Here is a 16,724-nt window from a genome sequence, read left to right as displayed (position 1 = left end):
AGCCAGTTTAATATGGCAACCCTGATGAGTTAAGCATCATAAGTGGAATTTTTTCTTTGTATCATACAGTCCTTTTTTTCAATGACTCTATATAAATATATTTCCAATAAGTATGATGAAACAGGCTACATATAACAACAAATATAAAGCAACATAATACAAACATTGAAATCAGCTGATACTTATCAAGCATAAATCAGTATCAACAGTTTTGGGTATCTACTAATATCTTCATTACCAAATCCCCGTTGATAATGAGGGGCTACTGTATCACTTAAATTACTAAATACTGAAGAATGTTATATGCCTTACCTCCAATTGTGGATTCTTGATACTCATGAAACTGTCCCTTAACAAATCTAAGAACAAGTGAAGATTTTCCTACGGCAGATTCCCCAAGAAGTACCAGTTTAAACTGACAGATTTTAGCCTGGCCTCCTCCGTTAGGCCTCTGGGCTACTGCTCCTCTTTGGGCCATTGTATGTCCTGAAACAAACAAAATAATACAAGTACTCCATTTGATTTTTTTTTCTCAGACACCACAACTGAAATGACATCACTCCAAATAAAAATAAAGAAACACATCACAAATATCTACCTCTACTCTAACCTCTCAACCCATTCACAAACCACATACTGTACTGGACTTGAATGTACACCAAACAATTTGGTTAAACACACAAACAGCAGACCAAACAAGGAATAATGGTCTTAAACTGTCAGGAAATAGATTTAATTTGGAAGTGGGTAGAAATAATTTTGCCGTGTAGTTAATGAATGGAATAAACTTCCTGCAGAGGCAGTGCAATGTAGTTCAGTTTGAAGCTTTAAGATTCATTTAGATAAACACCTAAGCAGGATGCTGTAATGCCTGCCATTTAATCTATATTATTTATTTGTTTGTTATTTGTCTGTCAATTTATTATTATTTATTATTTACCTGTTTTTTATTAACTTTACCTATTTTATCATTTACAGTATTATAATTTTTATTTATCATTATTATAATTTTTTTGCATCTGACCTAGTTATGGACCAAAAGATCTCCTGTCAGCTTGTTCCTCCTTTGTAATCCTTTGACCAACTCCCCAACCTAAACATAAAATTCCTGCAACCACCCCACCAGGCAACATCCTCAACATAACAAATAGCTTCTGGCATGTCTTCATCCTTCCTCAAAACACATGAGAACCCGTACATGACCTCCCCTAAGACCCTTTCCCAATAAAGATCACCATCGAAAGAAAAAAGAAAACCTACAAACAAGAGTGTATGAAAAAAAAAGAAAGAATGCACAGAAAAAATAGAAAAGAACTTGGAAATATTTGCCAATGACCAATTCCCATCCACCAAAGAGCAGTAGAAGAGATAGCAGTCACCAATCAGAGGGCAAGCAAGAGGCAGGAAAAAAAATACAGCCTCAACTACAGTCCTCATAAAAAATATGCAGCAAGTACCCCCACCCCTGCAGCTGCATATTTATGGCAAAAATAGGATGGCATTTTCTAAGGTGAAATTATGTATTAAGTATCTGGTAACAATATCATCTATACACAGCCATTCTCCACTCATCCCTATATCCAGCTTTCTCCTTATTTTGCTTAACAAACATGCCTCTCTTGCTCAACGCCCCTTTCACACCATCCGTCCATCCATCTTGTCCACGGTCGTCCCCTCAACTTCACTCCCTCCACCTGCTTTCCACACCTTTTACTAATCTTTCTTCACTCATTCTTTCTATGTGTCCAAACCATCCCAATACTCTTTCATCAGCCATATCTGCCATCTCCTTTTCCACCCCAACTCTCATCACCACCTCATTTCTCACTCTATCCGACATTGTAACCCCTCCCATATTTCTCAGACATTTCATCTTTTATCTTAAACACATTTACACTTTTCCTCTCTTTAAGTTTCAGGTCTTTGCCCCATACAGTACCATTGGCACAATCAACCCTTCATATAAATGACATGAATGAAGGAGTTCAATGTTACATGAATTTCTTCGCAGATGACGCAAAAATTTTAAAGAAAGTAAGAATAGAAGAGGACTGTGATTCATTACAATCAGACCTGGACAAAATCTGGAAATGGACTCAAAAGTGGGAAGTAGTAGTATCGTATGGCTTTCTTACACCTCCAACTTTGTATTTGCTAGCCAGTCTATGAATGTTTGATTTGCTTCATAGATAGTCTGGTAACCCCCAGGCACTGCTGTGATTGGGCAGTGCAGTACGAGATGGTCTGTATCTTGGGGTGAGTTATGACAAGATGGGCACATTGGGGAGTCTTTGTAGCCCCAGCACGCCGGATCACCACGCTGTCATCGTGCAGTGCCTTAAGTGCCATAATGCCTAAGGAATGGGGGAAAACTAAGAGTGATCCCAACATGGCATCCGGACATAGACTCGATCTATCTCCCGGATACACACCTCCACAATCAAGTGGGAAGTGAACTTCAATATCAAGAAATGTAGCATAATGAAGTTTGGAAAAAGTAAAATCAGAATTTCAAAAAATGAAAATATTGGTGAAGAAGAAATAAAAAAAAAGTGCACTTGGAAAGGGACTTTGGAATAATAATCAGCAAAGACATGACACCAGATAAACTTATAAACAAAATAGTCGGAGAAATCTTCAACCTACTAAGGTCAATGAAAGTGGCATTTGACTATTTGGATGAAGATATGACTAATTTTAGGAATGATTTACTATATATAAAAAAAAAAAAAAATTAAAAAAAAAAAAAATAAATAAATAAAAAAAAAAAAAAAAATGATACTGAAAGATACAAAAAGGGTCACCACGAGCATAGCTCCCTTCCCGTATAATACAACTAAGTTAATAGTCTCCTCTCTGCACCCATTCCCAAATGTCTATTTTTCACGACACTTTTTAATCACCCAAGGCATTTACTTGCTTCTCTGTCTACAATCTACTTCCACCTCCACTCCCTTTTCTGCCACATACAACCTTCATTACCTAAACCTATCCACTTCCTCCAGCCTCTCTCTTGTAAGACTTATTTCCAACTTGCTGCCATCATCTCCCCTTGTACATTTCATTACTTTACCTTTTCCAAAATTTACTTTCAACTTTCTATCGGATACCTTCCCAAAACCCATCTCTCCTCTGCCCTACTACATAGTGTCATCCACAAACAACAACTGGCTCACCTTCCACTTTTCTCCATCTTCTTTAACCATCTCCATTCCTCTCACCTTTACTTTGCACACAACCCCATCCATGAACACACTGAACAGCCATGACAACATGAGACATGCCCTGTCACAGTCCCACCTTTACCTCAAACTACTCACTCTCTCCATTTCTAATTCTAACACAGGTTCTACTACTCTCATAAAAACTCTTGAATGCCCTTAACAGCTTTCCCCCAATTCTATATATCTTCAAAACCTCCCATAGTGGCTACCTGCCTACCCTGCCATAAGCCTTTTCCAAATCCATAAAGGCTCAAAATATATCCTTACCTTTTCCTAAAGCTTTCTCGTACATGTCTTACCACAAAAATCTGATCCATACAACCCCTACCTTTTCTAAACACACATTGTTCCTCCCCAAATCCTCTCGATTAAAACCCTCCCATATGCCTTCCCAACTACACTCGACAAACCGATCCTGTTGAAGTTACTACACTCATATTGGTCTCCCTTTTCCCTTGTAGAGAACTATGCAGGCACTCCTCCAGTCCTCTGGCACTCTACCCTCCCCTAAACACATATCAACCTCTTCCATGCAATGACACCTATGTAGGCATCATAAGGCGCGAGTGGGTATATGAAGACATCAGCGTTGCTGTCCTGATTTTGTAGTTGTAACTGAGTGACCCCTGGATTCTGTGAACTGGCTTGATCACATTTTCTGTGTTTATTTTTATTTAGAGTGAAAGAACTAGTTAATCAGCAGTGACTTTACATTTTATAATGACAGTATTGTAACCCCTGAATTCTGTGAACTGGCTTGATCACATTTTTCTGTTTATTATTATTACTTAGAGTGAAAGAACGAGTAAATCAGCAGTGACTTTATATTTTATAATGCCAGTATTATGATGCATCATCATACATCAGGCATCCAATGCTGCATGTGAGAATTTGGCTTATATTGAAGAGGTTAAACAACCTTACTAGCCAGTCCACTATTAATGTACCTCCATTCTCCAGACATCCTGCATGACATCCATCTAACCCAGGTGCCTCACCTGTTTTCATCATTTTCAAAACTACTTACACCTCATCTTTTCTTATATCTCCTCCATTTTCCTCTTCCACCACCATCAATTTCTTAGTGCCTGCCACTGATACCACCAATACCTCCCCATCCTCCTCCACACTCAACAGTTCTCTAAAATACTCTGCCAATCTTCCCCTTACCATCTCCTCTTCTATTAACATCTCTCCATCTGCACCTTTCACCTTTTCTTCTCAACTTGATCGCCTCCTCTTCCTCTCCTTATTTCCATAACATTTTTACTATTTTCAAAATTCTGTTATGCTCTCCTTTTTGCCTCCTTTATCTTGTTTTGCTTCTCTACTTTTTCCTTTATACCTCTCATATTTTTCTCATGTCTTTGCAACCAGTCCCTGAATGCTCACTTCTCTTCTACTACCTTCTTCACTTCTTAATCCCACCACTCACTACCCTTCCTTCTATTCCCTCTCATCATCCTTTTTCACACCATCTTTGCACACCTAGTGAATCCCTCCTTGAAATGCCCCATTCCTACCTCTATTCTTTATCACCTCCCACATTTCTCTCAGCTTCTCCTTGTACTCCTGCACCTTTTCCTTCTCATTTACACAGTTTACTGAGCACGTATCCTCTGCCCCTTTCCTCTTTTTCCACCCATCTTCCACTCTCAGTTTACCTTCCACCAAAAAATTCCAGAATGCTTCATACTCTTTTCCTGGATACTACATTTTCCATTAACCCCTTCCATACGGTGCCGCACACGTAGGCATCATGGACTTGGATCTCGGTGGCAGCAGCCAATGCCAGCCGTACGACGTGTCGTAATAATACTCGCATCATAAAATATAGTCACCGCTTATATCGATCGTTCTCTCTTCACCCGTGAATTTTGATAACCATAGAAAATGCGATTACAAAAGAATTAGAAAGAATGTCATTATGGAGGGGCGACTACAATAAATATAATCAAGACGCCGATATGGCAGCCTCGCGAATACACTCGCTCCCCATGACGCCTACGTGTGCGGCACCGTATGGAAGGGGTTAATACCTTATCAACCACCCTCTCCCATGTGTATTTATGCTCAACTATTTTCATACTGTGTAAGCTATCAACTACCTAAATGCATTTCCACCAAAAAATTCCAGAATGCTTCATACTCTTTTCCTGGATACTACACTTTCCATTAAGACCTTATTAACCATCCTCTCCCATGTGTATGCATAACTTTTTTCATAAATACTGTGTAAGCTATCAACTCCCTATATGCATCTCCACCAATAACTCTCCATTATGATTTTTACCTGGCACTCCACACTTCCCAACCACTCCATCTACTGGTTCATCCCCTACCCTAGCATAATAGCAAGAACAAACAGTATGCATGAAATAAAATTATTTAGCCGCAAAATGGCTCCCTGGGTAATTTTTTTTTTGTCAAGTTATGCTGCAACTCTCTGTATAATGAGACTCTAGCAGAGGAGTTTAGAGACTTTAAGGTAGGAGGAAGAGGAATTTCAGAATGCCCGAGTTGGCTGTGAAAACTCAATAATCTGGATGAGGATTGTAGTGTGTTGACGAATGATTTGGTTTAATGTCACAACCCCCCTCCCATCAGGAGGCTAGGACCATGCCACTTGTGGCATGGAATTTAATGAACCATGCCCTTAGTTCAACTTGCCAGTGGTAGTGTCTGAACCCCAATCACCTTGACCTTTGCCACAAGTAATAACACCCTAACCTGCTCGGCCAGCAAGTGTGTTACTGGACACAATATATAATTTGGAGTTGGTGTGGCAACTGTACATTAAATCATTCATGAAGATATATCATATTCAAAATTTGTACAATGGGTCCCCAGTGATGAATGGAAGACACATTAGTGACAGCAGGAAGATGGCCAAGCTCATTTCCTCCAATCCAAGAGTGCTGGCGTATATGACCTGTGATGAAACCCAGATCTACTGTCACTATTAAGTGCTATCGACCAATTTGCACTATGAATTGATCGCACTATGCCATTTATGAATCTATTGTTCGTGCAGCAATTGTTAGATAACACAACCATTGATCGACGGTGCTGCACATTCAAGGGATAATTGGATCATGTTTAAGGTCTTGTCACATTGACTTGTATGTCAATACCAATAAACTGATTAATAAACATGATTTAGAAAAGATACATTGGACATTCAAAAATATAATTAAACTCATCTCGACATTAAAAACTGCATTGCCATCTCTCAATGTTTTTTAAACTAAACATCAAGCCAACCAAGACCCTCCAAATCTTTGGTCTTTGTTCCTTACTGCTTGTGTGCTGTGATATGGGATCGATTGAGCACATGTAATCTTAGGGTGTTTATTAGTGAGTATTTATCATGATGTTAAAAGAAAATGACACTAAGTATTGATGAGATTGTGAAGAAATTGTCACAGGTCCGACACTACCAGAAATTATTGGTGACTGGGGGAAATGGTGATTGGCACAAATTACTGATGAAATTAAGAAGAAATGGCCTCAGTCCAACAACAATAATTACCAATGAGATTATGAAGAAACCGTCACAGTCCAACAACACTAATTTCCGACGAGATTGGATGATATCTGTTTGATAAATGCAGCGTTTACTGCCATTTCTTTGGTTATCACTTCCTTTGCCAGCTTTACGAGGTAACAGGACCAAGGTTTACCATACATTACCTCATTAAACATACAACATGCTACATGGATGACAAATACAGAAGACGTATGCAAGAAATTGCAGACAAGCAGGCAGCATCACCAAAAAGAGCCCTGTCATCAACGAAGAAAAGTACTATTCAATTCAACAACACCTTTTGAACAAAAATCAGAAAGTTGACCCACACTTTAGGCACTGGGCGAAGACATAGCAATTCCAGATAGTGGACCTATGAGGCCTAGACATTAAAGAAATTCTTGTCATACCCAATAATCACAAGAATCCATTAGAGGGCACATCAAGTTTTCTAAGAGTTGTTCATGCTGAAAACATATACAATATCATAAAGAGCATCAGTTGTCAGGAGTTAAACATAAAAGATACAAAAATGTACTTGATCATGTCTAACATCATTACTTTGAAATAACTCATGGTCTTGTCCATGAATTCTGCAAAAATTGTACCGTTTTCCATCTCAATCAGCCATGAGTGACTAGACCACCACTCCATCCAATCATACAGTCTTTCTTGAGTGACCTGATTGACATGTGGCATTCACCAGATATTTTAACTATACTGTATAGTACACTTCATGGACCATTTCTTGAAATATCACATGTTATTCCAATTAGAGCAAAAAATAGCAGATGATGTAGCACGTATGTTAGAAGAATACATCATTCTCAGTTGCAGAGTTTGGTGGAATGTACAAAGAGGACAGTTGAAAAAGAGATTGCCACAATGAAACAAGAGGAAAACGTCAGCCAAGATGAAATAGGATTCCACAGGATTTCATGGATTTCATTCCGGATTATGTTCTCAATGAAGAGTACCCGCCAAGAAACTATAAAAGGTGCCCCATACCATGTCAACTTTGGTAGGAGTGTCCCCACAAAAATATTTTCTGGTGTAAAGGAGCACTGTGTCACCAAAGAGTCTTGAACGAGACAAAGTTGAAGAGACATCAACATAGATATTACAACAAAAGAAGAAAATGGAAGAAAAAAAGAAAACTAGAAAGGCACCTGTTCCAGTGCTATGTTTGCATACCACAAAACCATTGCAACCAATTGAAAACTGTGAAGAGCAAGGAGTCAGACAGCACAAATGGAAAGCAACATTCAGCAGATAATGAAAGGTTTCAAGCTTTCAAGTTCTGTCAGAAGAAGCAAGATGTAACAAGAGTCAAATATGGAAATGCTTGATCTCATAGACACTAACAACTTGCTGCTGAAACAAATGCTAACAGATAAGTTGCCAGATCTGGATCAGCAATCAAAGATGGTGTAAGAGGAAAGCAATGAGGCACCAACTCAACAGAGCCATCCGTAAATGTACTTTGGACAATATACATTGCCACCACAAAGATGTCCAAATTTTACAATAGACAGAAACATATCTAGGTCCAAGAGTTTTCAACGGGTGATAGTGTTGCTGTATCAAAACTGGATCATTCCTTGACAGATATAAACCTGATACCATATGTTGTGAGTGATGTATACGGGGAAAAAGTTCAAGTCATTTGTTGTACACACAATATGGATTACTAAGTACAAAGTTTACTGGTGGAGACCTGCAGGAGTATTGTGATGATGTTCCAGACAAATCCAAAGTGGATTAATCATCATGAAGATGCCAAAAAATTACACCCGGAAAACAAGTTCACAAGGAATCGTTATGACTAAGAATAGTTGCAAGACTACTAAGTATAGCTGTCAACTGAAAAAGATAGAATGTTCAACTTGCTGTCATCCATCCTCAATATGTTCGAATAAGGAACTATCACTGCTATCAAAGGAAGTTGACAATAATGTCTGGTTGAGTGATCAGCATATGGCAGCAGCCAGAAAAACATTGAAAACAGAATTCCACCAATACATCTGGTTTACAAGACACTTCTGCAGCAAAACACATTTTTTTGACATGCCTACCGGTGAATTCATACAACTTCTGCATGTATCAAATAGTCATTGGATAACTTTCAAACATTGGTCAGACAGACAGGAACATTGTGGGAACTTATGATTCCTTACACCAGATCCCAGCCAATGATACTGTCAAGCTCACTGCCAAGTACTGTATATGCATAGTTTCAAGGAAAAAATTGTGATTCAAGAAATGAACTGACAAAACCAAATGCATATGACTGGACTATACTGCATTGCATTTGCAACTTCACTGTTATTTGGCAAGGACATGAGTGAACTACATTACAATGGCCCCTTTGTGAACATTTTGGAAAATGCATTGATTCTTTATTTCCATCTTCTGTTCCCTTTCACCCATGTCAATTTCTCCACAAAGAGGAAATGGACATTTACTGTCACTACCAGTGCCCAGATGATGGAACCTTCATGGTAGAATGCAGCATGAACAATGGTACCATACAATGTGTCAATATAAATTCAATTAAATCTGCTGAAAAATTAAAAAAAAAAACACCAGTCATGGGTTTAGGCAGGTTTACATAAATGTGGTAAATTTATGGGCTACTTAGGATGTGAAATTACTGATGTGATAGCATTGGGGAAATATTTATTTGGATGTGTTGTGCTTGATACGATTTTATAAGTAATTGTAAATATATAATCTTTTGCAATACTAATACTTTTGTTATAATAATTTTTTTTAAATAATTTATAATGTGATAGATTGGTTCTCCCACACGTGATACAGTATATGATTGTAAATACAAGTCGAGAACTAGTTATAAAAAATATATCTTACATATTAAAAAATTAGTTAAATCATTTTTCACCATTTTGTAAGCAATTGGGCATTACCTGTCCTATATAGTGCATGTTTCCTTTTCATTATATTCTTAAATGTCCAATATTCCTTTTCTAAATCATATTTATTGACAAATTACTGGTGTTAACATACATTTCAATATGATGAGGCCATATGATTTAATTACATCTCTCAAAGACAAAGCACCATTGATCAATGGTTGTGCAATCTACTGATTGCCATGCGAACAATGGATCCATAGATGGCAAAGCACAATCAACCAATAGTATGTAACTTTATGATCCAATGACAAAGTGCCCAAAGGAAGTATCCGGGCTCCCCCCATATCCAAAAGGACAAGGCAGAACATGTATACCAGGAAGTTCATAAGGACCACCACCCCTCCTTTAAATGCCATGGGCATCATTTACATACACTGGCTTCTCTTTGACCAGACAGTCAACAAAGCGTACCATGTGGAAGTTTCAAGGGAATTCAAAGAAAATTTGTCACAAAAAGTCACAGCTCTTCCAACTGGGTTGGTGGCAACTGGCCCAGGGCAATGCAGTCCACAATTCCATCCTGGTAGTCGGGCATCAAAATGGTCTCTCACCCTCCCTGCACTCCCTCCACACCTTGCTCCCAGTGACTTTTGGTTGTTCCCCATGCTGAAGAACCTCAGGGGTGGTTTGTCATTCTGAAGACATTAACCCCTTCGATACAATGATGCCTACGTAGGCTTCATGAGGAGCAAGTGGGTACGCGAGGATGCCGATGTCGGTGTCTTGATTATATATATTGCAGTTGTACCTGCGTGACCCCCATACTCTGTAAACTGGCTTCATCATATTTTCTACGGTTATCAAAATTCACGGGTGAAAGAGAACGAGCAATACAGCGGTAACTTTATTTTTTATTATGCAAGTATTATGATGCAACATCGCACTACTGGCAGCTAATGCTGCCTGCGAGATTTTGGCCCAGAGTGAAGGGGTTAAGATGAAAGGAGCTGTGACAAGCACTTCCAGATCAACAACCCCATCAAATCCCTCCAGACATCACCTCGACAAATATCCCTCCTAAGAGAAACAAGAACCACACTAGGACACCTGCATTCAGGTCAGAATCCAGCTTATTAAGATAGTATCAACACAGAATAGGCCTAGTTAACAAATTGCCCCAGATCTAATCATCACTCAGAAGACACCAAATACTCTTACACTGCCCCAAACTAGCTATACCTACACAATTAATACATTTTCCAGAGTAATTTCTAGCCCAATCCCATTGCTGCTGCCTCTTACCTGGGTACAATGGGTCTCCTGCAAGAGAGATCAAAGTCAACAGACTGATAGACTGACTCACGGGCCAATCAATCAGTTGTCCCAGGGTGGGCTCACATGTCACTCAGGTATGATATATTGTGTTCCTGGTTATGCATTTTTAGTGTGGGACATTGTGGTACGAGGTGTTCGGTGTCCTCTGTATGGTGGTTGCATCTAGATCAATTTGAAACTCTGGCCAGACTGCTATTTTGTATTTATTGTGCTAGCTATTACCATCAGGTTTTCTGCATGAGAAAACATTGGTGTTCAGGTCAGGTTCTGGAATTGGGAGACCACTCATGAAGAGATGGAACAGTAAGGATAAAAATACTGCACCCTGAGGGACTCCACTATCTTTTTGCTCCTGAGATTTGGTTCTTATAGATTACTCTGCACAGTCTTCTATGAAGTTGTTTAACCACTTTTTGTTACCATTTTGAATATTATGTATAGGGGAACCTGGTAAAAATCTTAGTTACATCTATAACTGTTCTTTCATCATCCCCCCACTTTAAATCCTTACAGTATTTGTCATATCTATGAAAAGTGTGCTGGAGTGGACGTGTTGGCTGGAAGAAGTAGGTATTTCTGTTTGGATTCTGGCTGCCACCATTTTCATCAGCATGGGCTTTAGTAGACAGATACCTTCTAATCACAATCTGCAAAGTTCTTGAGAACATTTGACTATGCCTCCACAGCATAGTTCCCAACAATCAGGAAAACAAACATCTTACAAACTGCACATAACAAGTATAGGTACAAATAAGAGGATGTTCCAAAACCATCACCAAAGACTGAACAAAGAAACCAATATCATCTTCATAATACACCACAAGAAGATGATAGATACGTAATTCTATGCAAGAGCCCTCAACTTTACTCATCCATCTCATTACAAAACATAAGGACATCCAAATGAACACCACAAAATTCACCAAGGCAGCATACTACTCATCTACAAGAACCTACTACCTGCACATAACTACATATCCATTCAAATATATATTCACTCAGCTCGCATAACTGTCACTTCACAAGACTAACAACAAAAATCCTTACTCAATCATTACAATTCTGAAAGTAGTGGCAAAAATTGTAGCATAGTTACCAAGTACACAAGTTGACCAGTGTCCAGTCATACATATACCAAAGGCTTTTCCCCCCTTACATGGGGGGTAGACAAAAGACAAAGGCATAGAAACCACCCCCACCCAATCCATCCCCTACCTACTCCACTCCCCTTCATTCACAGCTAGGCAGCTTCATTAAATCAGCGACCCCCTCTACATCCCCTCATGCAGAAAAGGAGAAGACGGGGAGAAATCCCTTCGTGCTGCGTCAAATTATTTCTCATACATACTTCCTCACCCACCCACTCCCCCTCATGCATCACAGCATCATCCATACACAACCCTTCTCCATTCACCCCTATCTTCTGTCTTCTCCCATCCTTCTGAAACAGACATTCCTCTCTTTTGTAATGCCCCTTTACCCCATCCATCCATCTCTGCCTTCCACACCTCTTTTACTAATCTTTTTTCACTCATTCTTTCCATGTGTCCAAACCATCCTAATACTCTTTCATCAACCCTATCTCCCAACTCCCTTTCCACCCATTCTCCTCCTCACCTCTTCATTTTTCACAGACATTTCATCTCAAACACATTCAAACTCCTTCTCTCTTCCTATGTTCCATGTTTCTGCCCCATACAGTGCTGTCGGCACAATCACTCCTTCATATAACCTCCTCTTAGCATTAATTCCCAAATGTCTATTTCTCATTACACTTTTTAATCCACCTAGGCATTTACTCGCTTCTCTCAATCTACGTTCTACCTCCACCCACACTCCTCCCTTTCCTGCCACAATTGAACCCAAGTACAGTGAGACCTCTCATTAACGGACGTTAATTAGCTGAGTTTGCGGTGTTTTTACTGTTTTGGAGTGGTTTTTGGGTGGCATGGTGATTGCATGCACTAAACAACAGCACCAAAAACATAGCAATAACACCGCAAACACAGCTAATTAACGTCCGTTAATGAGAGGTCTCACTGTATCTAAACCTATCTACTTCCTCCAGTCTCTCTCCCTTAATGCTCACTTCCAGCCTGCTGTCACTCTCTCCCCTTGTACATCTCATCACCTTACTTTTGCCCACATTTATCTTCAGCTTCCTTCTTTCACACACCTCAAACTCTGTCACTAACTTCCTCAATCCCTCCTCTGATCCTGCTACAAGTGCAGTGTCATCAGCAAACTTATTTCCCAATTTTCTCCATTTTCTTTAACCATCTCCAACCCCTGACCCACCACCCTTGCATTCACCTCTCACACCACCCCATCCATGTATAAATTGAACAGCCAGGGCAACATAACACATCCCTGACAAAGTCCCACCTTTACCTCAAACCATTCACTCTCTCCATTTCTAATCCTAACACAAGCTCTACTATTCTCGTGAAAACTCTTGACTGCTCTTAACAGCTTTCCTCCTATCCCATATATCTGCAGAACCTCCCAGTGCCTTCCTGTCGTAAGCCTTTTCCAGATCCACAAAAGCCAAAAAAACATTCTTACCTTTTCCTATAGCTTTCTCACATATCTGTCTTACCACAAAGATCTGATCTACACAACCCCTACCTGTCCTAAAACCACACTGTTACTCACCAATTCTCCCCTGTTCCTCTCCTAATCCTCTCAATCAAGATCCTCCTATAAGCCTTCCCAACTACACTCAACAAGCTGATCCCTCTGACACTACTACACTCACACTTGTACCCCTTTCCCTTGAAAAGCAGAATGATACAGGCACTCCTCCAGCACTCGAACCTCTCTTAAACAAACATTAAATAACTTCACCAGCTAGTCCACCACAACTGTACCTCCTTTTCTTCAGACATTCTGCATTGTATCCATCCAACCCAGGTACCTTACCTGCTCTCATCATCTTAACAGCTGTTTTCACTTCATCTTTCCCCCATTTCTCCTCCATTTTCCTCACTCATCACTCTCATTTTCTTAGTGCCTCCCACTGCAACTACATTTTCCCACCCTATCCTTCACATTTAGCAACTCCCTAAAATACTCTGCCCAACTTCCTCTCACTGCCTTCTCTTCCATTATCATCTCTCCATCTGCACCTTTTACCTTTTCTTCTCTACTTGATTTGCTTCCTCTTTTAATTTCTTTCCAAAACATCTTTTTTTCTTCAAAATTTTGTCATACTCTTACCCCATTTCACATCTGCTCTCCTCTTTGCTTCCTTTATCTTATGCTTAACTTCCTTTCTCCTTACTTTGTACCTCTCATATGACTCCCTAGTCCTAATTTGTAGCCAATCTATGAATGCCTGTTTCTTCTCTTCTACACCCTTCTTTGCTTCCTCATCCCACCACTCACTACCCTTCCTTCTATTTCCTCCTGCCCTCCTTGTTCCACACAGCATCTTTGCACACCTTATGACTCCCTCCTTGAACCATCCCCATTCCTCCTCCACTCCTAGTTTTACTCTATCTTTCACTCCCTCCCACTCCTCTCTCTGCTTCTTCTTATACTCATTCTCCTTTTCTTTCTCATTTAAAGAGTTCACTCTAAGTACCTCCCTACCTTCTTCCCTTTTCCTCTTTCTCCACCTATTCTCTACTCTCAATTTACCTTCCACCAGAAAATGATCTGATATTCCCCCACTCTCTCCCCTTACAACATGTACATCCTTAACTCTTCCTATCATACTCCTTGTCACCACTATATAGTCCATTAACGCTCTATCTGCCACCCTCTCCCACGTATACTTGTGCTTGACTTCCTTCCTAAACACTGTATTTGCTATCATCAACTCTCTTTCAAGACACATCTCCACCATCAATTCTCCACTATGATTTTTACCTGGAATTCCATGCTTCCCAATCACTCTGTCTATTGGTTCATTTCCTACCCTAGCATTGAGGTCTCCCAATACAACTACATTGACATTTCTCCCTAATCCCTCTATACACTCATTTAAATCTATCCAAAAAACCTCCCTTTCCTCTATGCTCTTCTCACTACCAGGCCCATACGCATTTACAAAAACCCACATCTCCCTTCCCAGCTTCACCTTCATCCACATCAACCTAGAAGAAACCTCCTTCCACTCCACTACACCCTTACCTATCTCTTCACTTACTAGTGTAGCCACCCTTTCTCTCCCTCATCCCCTCTTCACTCCTGAGAACCTCCCAACTACACTTCCAAACTCACACTCAACCCTCCCTTTCATTTTAGTTTCACTCAAAGCCAGCACATCCATCTTTCTTCTCACAAACATACTGCCTATCTCTTCCCTTTTACTCTCATCTGTACCACATCCAGTCATAATTAGAATGTTACAAAATCAACTTTCTATTATACTCGTATTTAAAATAACTAATGATCATGAACTTTAATGTACTCCTCTTAAAATAATTCTCTAGAGTGGCTCTCTTTTTGTATATATATATATATATATGAAAAAAAAAAAAAAAAGTCTGATGACCAACGGACCAATTTTCATTCATGACTTTTGTTATTTGCAATACCTCAGTGTCAGTAGATTTGGGTCTTAAATTATTATTGTGAAGACAAACTCGGTTGTATTTTCTTCTAGCAAATTGTGCCTCATCTATTTGAATACAATTTTCAGCTGTTGCCACCATCTGACCTCTCGTTATTTGAGCATACTTCTCTGCACATATCAAACCAGTCACATATACCGTATTTTACGGCTTACAAGACGCACTTTTTTCCTAAAAAATACCCTGAAAAATGCTAATGCGTCTTCCAAGACAAATGTTGTTGTTGTTGTGGTCGTTCCCTCGCCGTTCGGTCCGTGCAGTCCGTCTCCCCAAGGAAGGCCACAGCCGAAACTGGGTTTTCCCACAAATCCTTTATAGAGTGTATGTTGTGTTGTTTGCGAGCATGATTGTGTATAATGCAGTCTTCCATTATGTGTTGTATGGTATGGGGTGAAGTGTTACATCCTGGGCAGCTGTTCACAACACGGTCGTCCAGCCTCTTCTGGTAGCTTAGAAGTGCTGGGTGGTGACCGCATCGCAGTCTGGCCAAGTGGACTCTGTCCCTACGTGGGAGAGAAGATTCAGAAGGGTGGATATCAGGGGGTCTGGCATGCAGCAGTGTGTTGTCTTTCAGTGTGTTAATGGAGCGGTGAGTGATATGATTATGAATATGTTTCCGGAGGCTGGTATTTGGTGGTTGTGGAGGAAGAGAAGAGAGTATCTGTGCGTAATAAAGGTCTTTGGGTGTAGTTTTAATGTTTCTTGGTGTGTGTGGGTGTTCTGCTATGTAGTGTAGCGGGTGTGATGTGTTTGTGGTGGCTGCAGCAAGTGTTTGTGTGCCTCTCATGTCGAGGTGGTCCTTGACTTTGAGGACTTTTGTTTCATGGTGTAAATGGTCTGTAGGTGATGTATTTGTGCAGCCTGTAATTGTTTTTAGGGCTTTGTTTTGTATGATTTGAAGGGTGTTGTGGTGTGTCTCACTGAGATTAGGAGCCCATGCAGGACTCGCATAATTCATCACTGAGCGTATGCATTGTTTGTATATTGTTATATTAGTTTCTTTGTTTTGTCCAAATGTTGTTCCAGTGATTGACTTAAGTGCGTTAAGTCTAGGTGTGCATTTGTTTTTTATGTTTGTGAGGTGTTGTTTGAAAGACATGGATGTATCGTATGTTACACCAAGAATTTTCTATGTGTTTGTGTGTGGTATTAGAGTGTTGTTGATGTAGAGATGAGGTAT

At 39.8% G+C, this 16,724-nt stretch overlaps 1 protein-coding gene across 3 annotated transcripts in view; it reads right to left on the bottom strand.

Moving 5' to 3' along the window:
• LOC143022869 (ras-related protein Rab-5B-like) overlaps positions 1-16,724 on the bottom strand; it is a 49,303-nt gene that overhangs the window by 22,455 nt on the left and 10,124 nt on the right. For all 3 annotated transcript variants that reach the window (XM_076181254.1, XM_076181255.1, XM_076181253.1), the window contains exon 2: positions 313-486. In XM_076181254.1, coding sequence (XP_076037369.1) covers positions 313-478 — 166 coding nt within the window. In that variant the 5' untranslated portion in view covers positions 479-486. The remainder of the gene's footprint in view (positions 1-312; positions 487-16,724) is intronic.

Source organism: Oratosquilla oratoria, unplaced genomic scaffold (assembly GCF_046742065.1).
Source record: "Oratosquilla oratoria isolate Oo_2021 unplaced genomic scaffold, ASM4674206v1 SCAFFOLD211, whole genome shotgun sequence".
Lineage (NCBI taxonomy): Eukaryota > Metazoa > Arthropoda > Malacostraca > Stomatopoda > Squillidae > Oratosquilla > Oratosquilla oratoria.
The sequence above is the reverse complement of the archived record's forward strand: the minus strand, read 5'-3'. Positions and strand labels throughout refer to the sequence as shown.